Consider the following 13815-nt stretch of genomic DNA (forward strand, 5'->3'; position numbering starts at 1 on the left):
TTAGTAGATACAATGTTTTTAAGTCAAAGATCTTCCATCCCTAAAATACCCATAATGTTATAATTTCAGCTAATCTATTCTGGAATTTTCCCATCATTGGAATCCATGGCAACTTGCATGAGTGAGCAGGAATTCTGTCATGTTTGAGGCTGGCCTACCCCTGTCAAGAAACCAGATGACACTGATTTTAATCCTCTTGTGGTGATCCTAGTGCAGATGTTGGTCTGGGCTCAGCAATCATACTCCTGCCGAAGGGTCAGAGGTTGTGTTCAAGCCCCCTTCTAGTGATTTGAGCATATAATCTAGATTGACATTTCTGTGTAGCACTTGAAGGAACGTTGCTTAGTCACAACTGGAGTCTTTTGGATGACATTAAACCAAGGCTGTCTGTTCAGTTCGCATAAAGAAATATCCCACGGCACTATTCGAGGAAGAGCAAGGTAGTTCGCCCAGATTCTTCAAGCAAAATCAAAAACATCAACTAATCATCTCATTTCTGCTTGTGGGAGGGACACAATTACGTTACATAGGATGTACAGCAGAGGAGCAAGCCATTCCACCCATTTCTTTTCCTTTAAATCTACCATGCCCCTCAAATCTTTGCCTAGCTTCCCCTTAAACGCATCTATACTCTTCCCGTCAACCAGTTCCTGTGGTAGCAAGTTGTACTTGTGACCATCTTGTATTGATGTACTCCAGTTATGCTCTTCCCTGCAAGAGGAAACATTGTCTCTCTATCAAAACTATTCCTAATTTTAAAATCATTAGATCACCCGTCAACCTTTTTTCAAGAGAAAAGATGCCCAGCCTGTAATCCTTTCTTGATATGTATCCCCACCTTTTTCTGGTATCACCGCTTTACAGCCTCGGTCCCAACATGGACAAAAGAGCTGAAGTAAAAAAGGCGAGGGGAGAGTAATTGCCCTCGACATTAAGGCAATATTTGACAAGAGTGTGGCGTCAAGGAGCCCAAGCAAGATTGAAGTCAATGGGAATTCGGATGGGGACGTTTCACTGACGGGAGTCATAACTAGCACAGAGAAAGATGGTTGTAGTTGTTGAAGGCCACATCTCCATTCCAGGAAAACTACAGCAAATCCTCAGGGTTGAGTCTGAGGCCCAACATCAGCTTCAGCTGCTTAATTTTAAATGCACTTATCTCATTACTCATCTCAACATTTAATGTCATGTCTACCTGTTCTATCTCCCTGGTAAATACTGAAGGGAAATAAGGCCTAAGGAAGTCCACCCAACATTTTGGAAATGATGCACGTTAATGAATGTGTAGTCTTATGAACATCTCATGGATCGCTTCTCGGCCTTTTGGCTAAGATCAAGTGTCTGTAGATTGAGCCTTTGGGTTCAGATCTGGTATGTCTCTCTTGTGGGGACCATGAATTCGATTCAATTTGAATTAGTTTTTTGGAGCTGGATTAGGGGTTCGCACTTGACCCACACTCTGAGCCCTGGCTTGGTAACTCAGAAAAGGAAAAATTATTTTTTTTTAAAATGAATATCTCATGGTAAATTGTTCAGTTATACAAATATTACTGACTGGACGAGGAGCATGGGGAAAATTACATGGCCAATCCCACACTGCTGATAGTATGGTGTAAATTAACAAGTTCTCTTTGGCATGCAGAGTTGTTATTGGGGTTAGTGAATGTGTGACCGGTCATCTTTTAAAAAATGTAATAATAGATTATTAATTATGTGTGCATGATTAATGGGTGCATCATTATATTGTATCACAGAGAACATATGTTAATTGGAGGATTTTTTCCAATGTAAAAGTTAAATTAAACCTTAAGACTTGCAGTTTTGCATCATGCCCAAATAATAATCCAATAAATCTTATAATTAGAAATGTGGTGCAAGAAGCTCGTGTTTCATAGTAGCACTACAAATGTAGAACAAGATTGTGTCAAGTAGTTTCTACGTGTAAAATGTTAAGCATTTGCTTTGCAAAATGGTGACTAAGAGGATCACAATGTATTTTTCCAGGTGTCTTTGCTACTGTCAAGAAAAGCACAAATAGTGCACTGCTGGTCAACTGCATACAATGCTGCTTCTTGCAGCTATGCTGAAGGAGTAGCGGAAGTGGTTGAGTGTTGAGAGAATTATCTAGAGCAGTTTCCCAAACTGGGTTCCACAGCATTCACCCAAGGGTTCCGGGGTGATCCAGCCATTTTAAATTTGAAAAAAGCTGTCCTCTCAGCTTGTCCAATCAAAGGAGGTTTTCACACTACGTTGGCTACTAATAGACACACTAGATAGCCCATCAGCAGCCAATGCACTGTGAAGCTGGCTTCCAATTAGTTGAGCAGGAAATAGCCAGCAAAGTCATTATTGAAAGTCACGGGCAAGGGTGAGAGCAAAATTGGAATAAACGGAGTTGGGTAGGCTGCAGCCACAAGCAGGAGGAGAAGCCAAGGCTGGGATGAGACCAACCTGAGATACAGAGTGAGTCTGACCCGGGGGAATGGGGTGAGAGATGTGTGTGTTTCTTTTGAGTGTGAGTCTGTGAGCGTGTCCGACATGAGAATCCAGCTCTTCGGCAGCACTCCTAATATTAAGCCATTTAGCTCACTTGGCTAGACAGGTGGTTTGTGTTGCAGAGCAAGGCCCGGTTCAATTCCCGTACCGACTTGGATTATTCATGAAAGCCCTGCCTTCACAACCTTGCCCCGCGCCGGAGGTGTGGTGATCCTCAGGTTAAATCACCACCAGTCAGCTCTCCCCCTCAAAGGGGAAAGCAGCCTATGGTCACATGGGACTATGGCAACTTCACGGTTACCTAATTTGTTTTTATACATTCAGAGGACCCAATTATTTTTTTCCAATTAAGGGGCAATTTAGCTTGGCCAATCCATCTACCTGCACATCTTTGGGGTGTGAGGTTGAGACCCACACATCTTTACCTAATATTAAATGAATTTGTGAGTCAATGAAGCAGCATCACTTCTCCCAGTGAAAATGGCAAAAAGGTAAGACTTAAGTATTTGTTAAATAAGAAATTTTATAAATTATAATAAGTGTACATACAAGAAATAGAAAATACTTTGCTAAATTTGTTTTTGTATGTACTTATTGTGCAAAAACTATTAATATGTGATTTAATTCTTCAGCATAATAAGAATGATTCTTAAGGGTTCCATCAGTACTCTTGGCAGGTCAAGCCAAGAGTTACCTTGGCTTGAAAGGTTTGGGAAACCCTGATCTGGAAAGTATGTTGTGATCCAGTTTACATCCAATTGGTACACTAGATTGCGCAAATACCCGTACCAAATGCTCAGTGCTAACAGGAAGGTGGAGCCAGATTTAAAGCAGCTAACAGGTGACTTACTGTGTGTGGGTCAGCACATGCTGCCGAAGGTCCTGTCGTCGCATGAACATTTTTTCACAATAATCACATTTAAGGTTCTTCTCCCCTGTGTGGATTATCATGTGAGAGGCCAGATGAGCTTTCTGAGTAAAAGACTTGTCACACATTTCACAGCGGTAATTCTTTTGACCTGGAAGTGAATGTAAATATGTATATATTTTTTTAAAGTTATTTAAGATATCAGCCACTTCACTGCATAGCATTTATTTGTGTCAATTTCCTATTATCTTTCTTATGTTTTAGTTCAAAGGAAGAATAAACTTTTACTTACTTGCTGAAACTTTCAGTCATGCCTTGGTCACACACAGACTCAGCTATTCCAATAGCTGGCCATCGAGGCACCAAATATTTTCAACTTCAACTCCTCCAAAACAGTGCTATAATTAACCTCTCCTGCATGTCCTTGATGACCTGTAGTGGCTCCTGCTTCCCCAATGCTCAAATTTAAAATCCTCATCCTGGTGTTTAAATCCCTTCCTGGCCTTGTCCCTCCCGATCGCTGTAACGTTCTCTAGCCTTACAAATCCACCATTCCCCTCCATGATCTATCTATTTTTTTGAAATCTTACCTGTAACATTCTTCCTCCCTTTGCCTCACCATAAACAGGCCCCTTTCTCTGAAATTTCCTTCCTAAACCCCTCTCTGCCTCTCCACCCACAACTTCATTAAGGCCCCTCTTCAAATCCATGAATTAGACCAAGCATTTAGTCATTCTGCCTAACACCACCTTAGGGTAGACATTTACATCTTCACGAATCTCTGAAGAGCCTTTTCCACATTAAAGGCACCACATAAATGCAAGCTGTTTTTGTGACACTTCATAGCATCGTTCCGAAGGAAGTACTTCAACGATTAATTACTGCTATGTGGACAAATGTGGTACCCTCCATGTCAGAAATGGAGATGTTCACTGATGATTGCAGTGTTCAATGCTATTCACAACTTCTGAGATACTAAAGCAGTCTGTATCCATATGCAGTAACACCTGGATAACATTCAGACTTGGGCTGTTAAATAGCAAATAACATTGTGCTATACATGTGCCAAGCAATGACCATCTCCAACAAGAGAGCATCTAACCAATCTTTCACGACATTTAATGACTTTACCTTTGCTGAATCTGCCAACGGTCGACATCCTGGGGGTTAACGTCTGGAACAGCCTTATAAATACTGTGGAAACAAGACTAGGTCAGAGGCTGGGAATTCTGCAGAGATTAACTCACCTCCTGACTCCCCAAGACCTGTCCAACATCTACAAGGAACACGTCAGGAGTGTGGTTGAATACTCTCCACGTGCCTGGATGAGTGCAGTTCCAACTGCACTCATGGAGATTGACATCATCTAGGAATGGGCCGGTTGCATTGCAAATGGTTTGGCGCCCGGCGCGGTTCTCATTTTTGGCCTCTCCCACTATTCCCACCCTCGTTGCACTCTCACTCAAGCGGGAGGCCGGAGAATCACGCCCATTGTGTCATTGGCTCTTTTGGTATGTTGAAGGTGAGCAGGAGTTATCCTGGGTGTCCTGGCCAACATTTATCCCTCAAATAAGTTTCACAAAAAACAGATTATCTGGTCTTATAAAATTGCTGTTCATGGGAGCATACGATCCTCAAATTGATATTAAATTAATTGGGGACAAGTGACAAGTTGCAGGAAGACGTACATTGGCAAAGAAGGTTTGTAACATACATCAGTGTTGAGGGGTATATGGTCCAGACTGTTTTACCACAATTTATTTGGCACCTGATTCCTGGTAATATTCTGTCTTAATTAGAGAAATTGGGTTTAGAAATGTATCTGTGTAATAAAGTTAATTATTTCAAGCTGTGAAGTGTCAATGAATGGGGCCACAGATGGAAGTTTACCAGTTTCATGAAGTGAAAAATAGGAAATAGGTGAAATAGGAAAAATCTTTTTTTTCTTCCAGTATTTTCCTTGCTCTGGGAGCGGGGTCAAAATAAATGTCCCTGCTTGGTTGCAATGCCCAATGGTAAATTTAGCAAAAAGCTGAGCATAATAGACTTACCTGTGTGGATTTTGAGGTGAGTTCGGAGGTTGCTGGGATCACTGAATGCCTTGCTACAGAACTCGCACTTGTGTGGTTTCATCCCCATGTGCCCCATCATGTGGACATTCAGTTTGGTAGAGGACGTGAATGCTCTTGGACAGATGGAGCACTTCCATTTCCTTTCCCGGCTCTGTCCGTGGCTACTCAGATGCGACTTCAGCTCACTGTATGTGCCGTACGCTTTCCCACAGTGACACATGTGCACATCTGGATGCTCTGGAACTCCTTCAATAAAAATAAATCCACATATGTACACATTCTACTCCTCTAGGTCAGTGGCTGCATATCACAATCTGGTACAGAGCCACACAGAGAAATGATTTTGTCATAAAGATGCAGCGGTCACTTAATAAAATCATGGCTGATCGAATCGTGGCCTTTCCTTTTTAAAATAAATTTAGAATACCCAATTCATTTTATCCAATTAAGGGGCAATTTAGTGTGGTCAATCCACCTAGCCTGCACATCTTTGTGTTGTGGGGGTGAAACCCACGCAAACACGGGGAGAATGTGCAAACTCCACACGGACAGTGACCCAGAACCGGGATCGAACCTGGGACCTTGGCGCCGTGAGGCAGCAGTGTTACTCACTGCGCCACCGTGCTGCCCTATTCCTTTCCTTCCTGAACTCCCTTCTGAATCAAAAATCTGTCTAACCCAGCCTTGAATAAATATTTAATGAGCCAGCCTCCACTGTTCTCTGGGTTAGAGAATCCCAAAGATTAACAACCGTCTGAGAGACAAAATTCCTCTCATCTCCATCTTTGATGGGAGACCCTTTATTTTGAAACAATGCCCCCTAGTCCTATATTCCCCATGAGGAGAAACATCCTCTTAGCATCTACCCTGTCAAACCTCCTCAGAGTCTTCCATATTTAAATAAGATCACCTCTCGTTTCTCTAAACTCAAATGAGGGTAGGCCCAACCTGCTCAACATTTCTTCACAAGACAACCCTTTTATTCCAGGAATCAGCCTAATGCACTTTCTCTCAACTGCCGCCTCCAATATAAGTATATTCCTTCTTCCATAAGAAGGCCAAAACTGCAAGCAGTACTCTACTTGTGGTCTCATCAATGTCCTGTTCAGTTGTAGTAAGACTTGCCGACTTTTACACTCCCTCTTCCTCGTGATACAAGTCAATATTCCAAATGCCATCCTAATTACTTGCTATACCTGCATTCTAACATTTTGTGATTCATGTACGAGGATGCCCATATCCCTCTGTACTGCAACATTCTGCTTTTCAATTCTTTTCACCAAAGCGGGCGACATCATATTTTCCCAAATTACAGCCCATCTACAAAATCTTTAGAGAAAGAGGAATGGAAAAAAAAAAAATATTCTTTAACTCTTACAGCCATCTTAATTAGGGGCACCATTATATCCTGGAACCAATAAAAGAAGCGATAACACCATCCTGGGGACACTCTTCTCTGAACTGATTTGACAAAGTCGTAGAGCATGTAGAAGATACTTCCATACAGCAGCAAAGATTTTCAGAAACTGCATAACCAATAGCTCTATTGCTCAAGCAAACATTTTTTTAAAAATCCAAACTTTGAATACATAGTGCCAACTTCTAATTCTTAGAGATGCCAAACTGTGTGGCTGCAAACAGTGAAGGTCAATAACAAACATTAACATCCATAATCATGTAGGCTTTGCAATGCTTGCTAAACTGAATTTCCTAGCTATTGTATGAATTGAGTCGGAGGATAATTAAAGATGAATAAGTATAAATAAAATAAAAACAGTAAATATTTCAAGAAATAACAATTTTTCTGATTTCAGGCGCTGGTTTAGAGATTTTGAAATATGGTCCCTGATTTTTAAACATAGATTTTGACCAGTAAACCGAAAAATAACAGCCAACTCCTAAAATACGAGCATGCTGGATACCCAAGTATAAGAATCCATGTTCCATGCAGATGTATTACACTGTACTCAGAATCCTGCTGGAATACCTAATGGGGAAAATTTACCTCTGCTGCAGAGTATGGGTAATAACTACAACTATTTAAATGTGATATCAAAATTTCCCTTTGATTGGGATAAGCTGGCATTAAACGGCTGCACAAACATTCGAGGTTTGGGTATTGCTTCCTGGTCTATCCAGAATAATTAAGTAAATCTAAAACAAATGAATGGCAAGACTGACCCAATCCACTTACCAAGTTGCCTTGCATAATCCCTGGTGTAATAAAAGAGTAACTCATGGTCAGGAGGGACCTCCCTGGATGTACAGAAATAAATCTTCCCATTGTGAGGATAGGCCACCAGGTTTTGCTCCTCCCGAGTCCTACAGGAAACAACAGACTAAACAGACTAAAAATGTCTCATTTTCAAAACCCCTCCAATTCACCACGCCAAGACTTTGTGTTTCCATGGCGCTGGCAAAATAAGGAGGACTTATATTTTTGGCTGTTTTGAGTAGCACACCAGCAGGAGGCTCAGAGATGTGACACTGAAAGAAATCTAGGAGTTGGAACCAAGTTGAACCCAACCTCCTCAAACAGGCTTCCAATGAATTAATCCTTTGAAACTGAACCTCGTGCCACCGGTCTGATATATGCATCTGCCTTCCTCAGGCAAGTAACTATCTATCTCGATTAAACTTGGCTTTCTTACTCATGGTTGGATATACTTGCATTGGAAGTAGGTCAGAGAAGGTTCATTAGGCTGATTTCTGTGATGAAGGGATCGTGCCATGAGGAAAGATTGAGCAGGTTGGGCCCATAATCATTGGAGTTTAGAAGAATGAGAGGTCATCTTATTAAAACATACAAGATCCTGAGGGAGATTGACAGAATGTTTCCTCTCATTAGAACTAGGAGAGGCCATTTCAAAATAAGGGTCTCCTATTTAAGATGGAGATGCAGAGGAATTTCTTCTCTCAAAGATTGGTCTTTGGAATTTTCTTTCCCAGAGAGCTGTGGAAGCTGGGTGATTGAATATAGTCAAGGCTGAGTTAGACAAATTTTTGATCCAGAAGGGGGTCAAGCATTATGCCCCCCGCAGGCAGGAAAGTGAAGTTAAGGCCATAATCAGATTGAGCATTATCTTATCAAATTGTGGAGCAGGCTGACTCCTGGTCCTATTTTTTATGATCCAAGGATCTTGTGAAGTCACCTTGCAATGAAAGGGAAATTTTGTTACAAACAGTTACTAGTGATCCTGAGCATATGCATATCCGGAAACCGGGTTCTCTGTGTTCCCCTTTCCTAGATTTCATAAAGAATCCAGTAGCCAAGAATAAGTCACATAGTTAAATGTATTGATGTCAAAAGTTGTTCCAAGACATTGCTTGTTACACAGACTCAATTAATCATGTAATAGATTTCTCAGATCTGGGTAAGTTACTAATTAATTGTCCATGATTTGGGAGGAATGTTAAGCGGCAATCTGATTCTCCAGCTGCATGCATGCACAATCGCACAGCAATTGGGCAGGAGTCGCAGAGAGAGAAAGCAGGCCACAGACAAGCAACGTTCTCTTTACGATGTGCAGCCGCATGCCAATGTTAAAGGGGTCGCACAGTGAAACCAGCTGGCCATGCACAACAAACACAGGTTAGAGGAATATCCCATTACTCAGTGCAAGTGTACAATTTACAAGCAGACAGGAAAAATAATTTTTAATTGCTCAGTTGCCAATTAGATGGATCAGCAAGGGAAGGAAACATTAAATACTCAGATTGTGTCTGGCCTGTCGTGTTAAAGACATCATTGTAGTAACCAGAAGGGGCAAAAAAACAAAACCTGCATCTATATTTATTTCCTCAACATCCCAAAGCACGTTACAGCCACTGAAGTATATTCACAAATAGGTTGTAACATAGACATATACAATAGCTAACTGGTACACAGCAAGGTCCCACAAGCTACAATTAGGTGAACAAATAGAGGTGGAATTCTCCCATTTTGAGACGATGTGTGGCAGTGGGTGGTTCGACCAGAATGGCAGGATCCTCCAACTCTCCTGGCGGGCCTGCAGCTGATTCATCCACCCGCCCTCAGCTGATGGGTTTGAAGGCCCCAGGGCCATATTTAAATACCAGTCCAGTACACGTATATTACTCTCTCCAGCCCATCTGTCTTCACCAGCCCATGAAAGATGTCAGCAACCCAGAGGGAACGGGATAACAGCCTCAAGAAGTCCATTCCTTGATTCAACGATCACCCCCCCTCCAAATCCATCACCTACCCTTGTCCCATTTGGACCTCTACCCACCGCATCTTGTGTCTTGATCCACCCCCTTCCAGTGAACGATGTAGTATCCTTTTGATTCCCTCTGAGCTTTTTGTGCACCTTGTCGAGGTCCAGCTTCCCTCCCCTTGGTCTTCCCTCTACGTTCCATTGTTCTTCATCCATCTCCTTTCCTCTCTTGCATGCCATCATCATAAGTCCTCACCCTTCCCCCACTCTCTCCTTTGCAAAGCCCATCTTGTCTTTGTTACACCGCACCCTCCACACACCCCAGCCTCACCTTGCACCCCACCCCCAGTCCAAATTTAGACCTTTGTTGGGGTGACCTCATGAGTCCCACAGCACAGTCCTGCCCACTACTGTGTGGCATCAGGGGCAAGGAGACCTCTGTACCCCACAACCCCAGGTGCAGTACTGATCTGACTCAGTGATACAGGAGGATCTATGGGTCCAGCAGCATGGTGCTGTCCATGAAGACAAGCTTGGCATGGTGATGGAGGCAGGAACTAGTCTTCCCCAGCAAAATGGTGAACAGGACATCAGGGGAAGTGCAGCGCTATGGCAGAAAGTTGTTGCACTCTCCCCAAAGTTTGGCTCGCCATTCATTAGCAATCAGGTTCGATGCCAATGTAAATTCCTGCTGGCATAACGCAAGATTGGAAGGCCTGACGGGCAACTGTTTTAATAAACAGCCACGAGATGCAAATTATTGCAAACAACGTTTGCACCACCTGCCTGTGGGAAGTAGGACCTGCCATTGGAAGAATTGCAACACAATTCTATGCCAGTGGGTTTCTGACTTTTTTGCACTCGCCAGATTTACCGTATCCTCTCGCCACCAAACACACCACGGGCTGGATGAGAGAATCCTGCCCTAGATGTTCCGCCTTAGTGATTTAGAGTATGGGACAGTACGCTTAGAGAACGCCCAATCGTCTACAAATAGTGCAGAAATCCTTTACATCCATTCAAGAGGGCATATTGGGGCTCGGTTTAAATTCTCAACCAGAATACAGCACTTCCTCTGTATCAGCCTCACCGTCAGCCTAGAATATGTGCTCAAGACCTGGAGTGAGTCTTGAACCCAGTGGTGATTGTTCCATCACTGAAGCAAGGCTTACAATGAGCAGAAATAACAAGAACCAAATTTCAAATTCGCTAAGTCAGTGCTTCCAGAACAATTCTGGCACCAGAAATAGAGATGTCACCCTCAAGGCCAGCTACAACCAACAAGTGTTTGTATGAAGTGACTGCACCCCATGAAAGAAGGAAAATGAATGGGAGAAAGAAACATAAATAATAGTGAAAAATTATTTTAAACTTTCTGCAGGAAATTTGCAACTATCAGCAAATTATAAAGAATCATGCACAATAATACAAGTCATATGCTCTGGGAGTGCAATATGTCCTGCTCCTCACATCAGTGTCAAACACTCACAGCTCAGGTACACCTGAAGTCTCCACTGCCCTGCCTCACCAAATACTCTCAGCCCAAATTACAAATTAGTGAAATGCAAGAGTTAATCTAGAGTGCACAATTGTGCATGCTCAAGGCAAGTACAGGTTGGGAAGAATTCCATTAATCGCAGACTCTAAAGCGGACTCCCTTCACACCAATACGATGCTTTCATTATCCTGCATAAATGATCCACCAGAGATGGAGTTGAAACTTCCCCAAACGTGCTTCACTTAATCACCTTCATAGCTCATGAAAGAGGAGGCATTTGTCCCATCAGGTCATACTGAAAATCAGACTGAAAGGTCAAATGTCAGTCAAATAAATGACCATGCAACTCAGCCTCCAATTCTACTCAACACTTTTTCATCATACAGAGAGTCTGATGTAAAAGCAGGTGTGCTCCCTGCCTCTGGTGAAGTATCAGTTGAGGTAAAAAGGCTACAAGCATGGCACTCACCGCTTGCGGAGTTTGTGGCGGGTGGAGGGGTGGGGCACACGTAAAATTCTGTCCTTAGGACTTCCGGTTACAGCTAAGTCGCACGTTCGGCAGCTCCCGCTAAAAATAGACTTTTGAGCTCTTTTTAGGGCACGTAACGGCGCTTGTTCGATGTTCCCGGTGTGGGAAGGGGACAGCAACAATCCCCCGATAGTGTATGGAGTGGACCAGGAATGGGGCGATTATAAAAGTGGCATTGAAGCAAAGAAAGGTGCGAGGGAGGAGGACCAAGATGGCGGCGGGCGGAGACCAGGCAGCGTGGAGGCAGTGTGCGCAAGAGCAGCAGGAGCTTCTCCAGCGCTGTTTTGAGGAACTGAAAGCAGAGCTGCTGGAGCAAATGAAGGCTTCAATCCATAAGCTGCTGGAGACCCAGTCAGCCCAAGGGGCGGCGATCCGGGAGGTCCGGCAAAAGGTCTCGGAGAACGAGGACGAGATCCTGGGCCTGGCGGTGAAGGTGGAGGCGCACGAGGCGCTCCACAAGAAGTGGCAGGCGAGGTTCGAGGAGATGGAGAACCGATCGAGGCGGAAAAACCTGCGGATCCTGGTCTCCCGGAGGGGCTGGAGGGATCGGACGTGGGGGCCTACGTGGTCACCATGCTGAATTCGCTGATGGGAGCGGGGGCCTTTCAGGAGCCCTTGGAGCTGGAGGGGGCCCACCGAGTGGTGGCGAGGAGGCCCAAGCCCAGCGAGCCGCCGCGGGCGGTGCTGATGCGGTTCCACCGGTTTGCTGATCGAGAGTGTGTGTTAAGGTGGGCCAAGAAGGAGCGGAGCAGCAGGTGGGATAACGCGGAGGTCCGGATCTACCAGGATTGGAGCACGGAGGTGGCGAAGAAGAGGGCCGGTTACAACCGGGCGAAGGCAGTGCTGCACAGGAAGGGGGTGAAGTTCGGTATGCTGCAGCCGGCGCGTCTGTGGGTCACCTATAAGGATCGACACCACTATTTTGAGTCCCCGGAGGAGGCGTGGGCCTTTGTTCAGGCCGAAAAACTGGACTCAGACTAAAGGTCGGGATGAGGGGTTGCGGTGGAGGAATGGTTGGGGATTGTTGGGTTGTGTTTCGAGGGGGGGTTCTTTGTTTTTTGGGGGTTGATTGGGCATTGTTTTAATTAGGTCCGCCGAACGGGCTCGGGGGGATAGGTAAACTGCTAGGGGGATTGATGGTCGGTGGGGGAGATGCGGCCCCGTGGGGGGGACGGGGGACGGGGGGACACACACGCCTGAGTTGGGGGTAGTGGGACTGGGCCTGGAAAGGGTGCTGTGCCAGGGGAGGCAGGGCCGGGCGAGTGGAAAGCACGGGCTTTTTTCCCTGCGTTTAGGGCTGAAGGGGCGGGGCCGGAGCTGGGAAGCGCAGGCTTTTTCTCCCGCGCTGGGAGGGTAATGGATGAGATCCCGCTGGTGGACGCCGGGGGGGGGTTCCCAAACGGGGGGGCGGTCGATGGAGCGGCGGGAGTGGCCGAGGTCAGCAGGAGTCAGCTGACTTACGGGAGTGCAATGGGGGGAGCAATGCAGCTAGGAGGGGGGGGGACTGGGTTGCTGCTGGAATGGCCAAGGGGGATCTGGATTTGGTAGAGGAGGTCGGGGCGGGGGTCTGCCGCTGTGGGGAACGGGCCGTGCGGGGGGCGCGGGCATGTTGCTGGCCTAGGAAGGGATATGGCTAGTTGGCGGGGGAGAGGGGTGAGTAGCCCCCTATCCGGCTGATAACCTGGAATGTAAGGGGACTGAATGGGCCAGTCAAGCGGGCCCGGGTGTTCGCGCACCTGAAGGGGCTGAAGGCGGATGTGGCCATGCTTCAGGAGACGCACCTGAGGGTGGCGGATCAGGTAAGGTTGAGAAAGGATGGGTAGGGCAGGTGTTTCATTCGTGTTTGGATGCAGAAAATCGGGGGGTTGGCGATCTAGGTGGGGAAGAGAGTGTCGTTCGAGGCGTCGAGCATCGTGGCAGACAATGGCGGTAGGTATGTGATGGTAAGTGGCAGGCTGCAGGGGGAGCGGGTGGTGTTGGTCAATGTATATGCCCCGAATTGGGATGATGCGGGGTTCATGCGGCGTATGCTGGGCCGTATTCCGGACCTGGAGACAGGGGGCCTGATAATGGGGGGGGATTTCAACGCGGTGCTGGATCCGACATTGGATCGCTCTAGGTCTAGGACGGGCAGGAGGCCGGCGGCGGCCAAGGTGCTGAGGGGGTTCATGGAC

At 45.6% G+C, this 13815-nt stretch overlaps 1 protein-coding gene across 3 annotated transcripts in view; it reads right to left on the reverse strand.

Moving 5' to 3' along the window:
- prdm4 (PR domain containing 4) overlaps window positions 1-13815 on the reverse strand; it is a 34202-nt gene that overhangs the window by 2012 nt on the left and 18375 nt on the right. For all 3 annotated transcript variants that reach the window (XM_072484671.1, XM_072484669.1, XM_072484670.1), the window contains exons 9-11: window positions 7631-7758; window positions 5416-5682; window positions 3347-3515 (exon numbers count right to left, since the gene is read on the reverse strand). In XM_072484671.1, coding sequence (XP_072340772.1) covers window positions 3347-3515; window positions 5416-5682; window positions 7631-7758 — 564 coding nt within the window. The remainder of the gene's footprint in view (window positions 1-3346; window positions 3516-5415; window positions 5683-7630; window positions 7759-13815) is intronic.

The sequence above is a fragment of the Scyliorhinus torazame genome, chromosome 19 (genome assembly GCF_047496885.1).
Source record: "Scyliorhinus torazame isolate Kashiwa2021f chromosome 19, sScyTor2.1, whole genome shotgun sequence".
NCBI classification, from domain to species: Eukaryota; Metazoa; Chordata; class Chondrichthyes; order Carcharhiniformes; family Scyliorhinidae; genus Scyliorhinus; species Scyliorhinus torazame.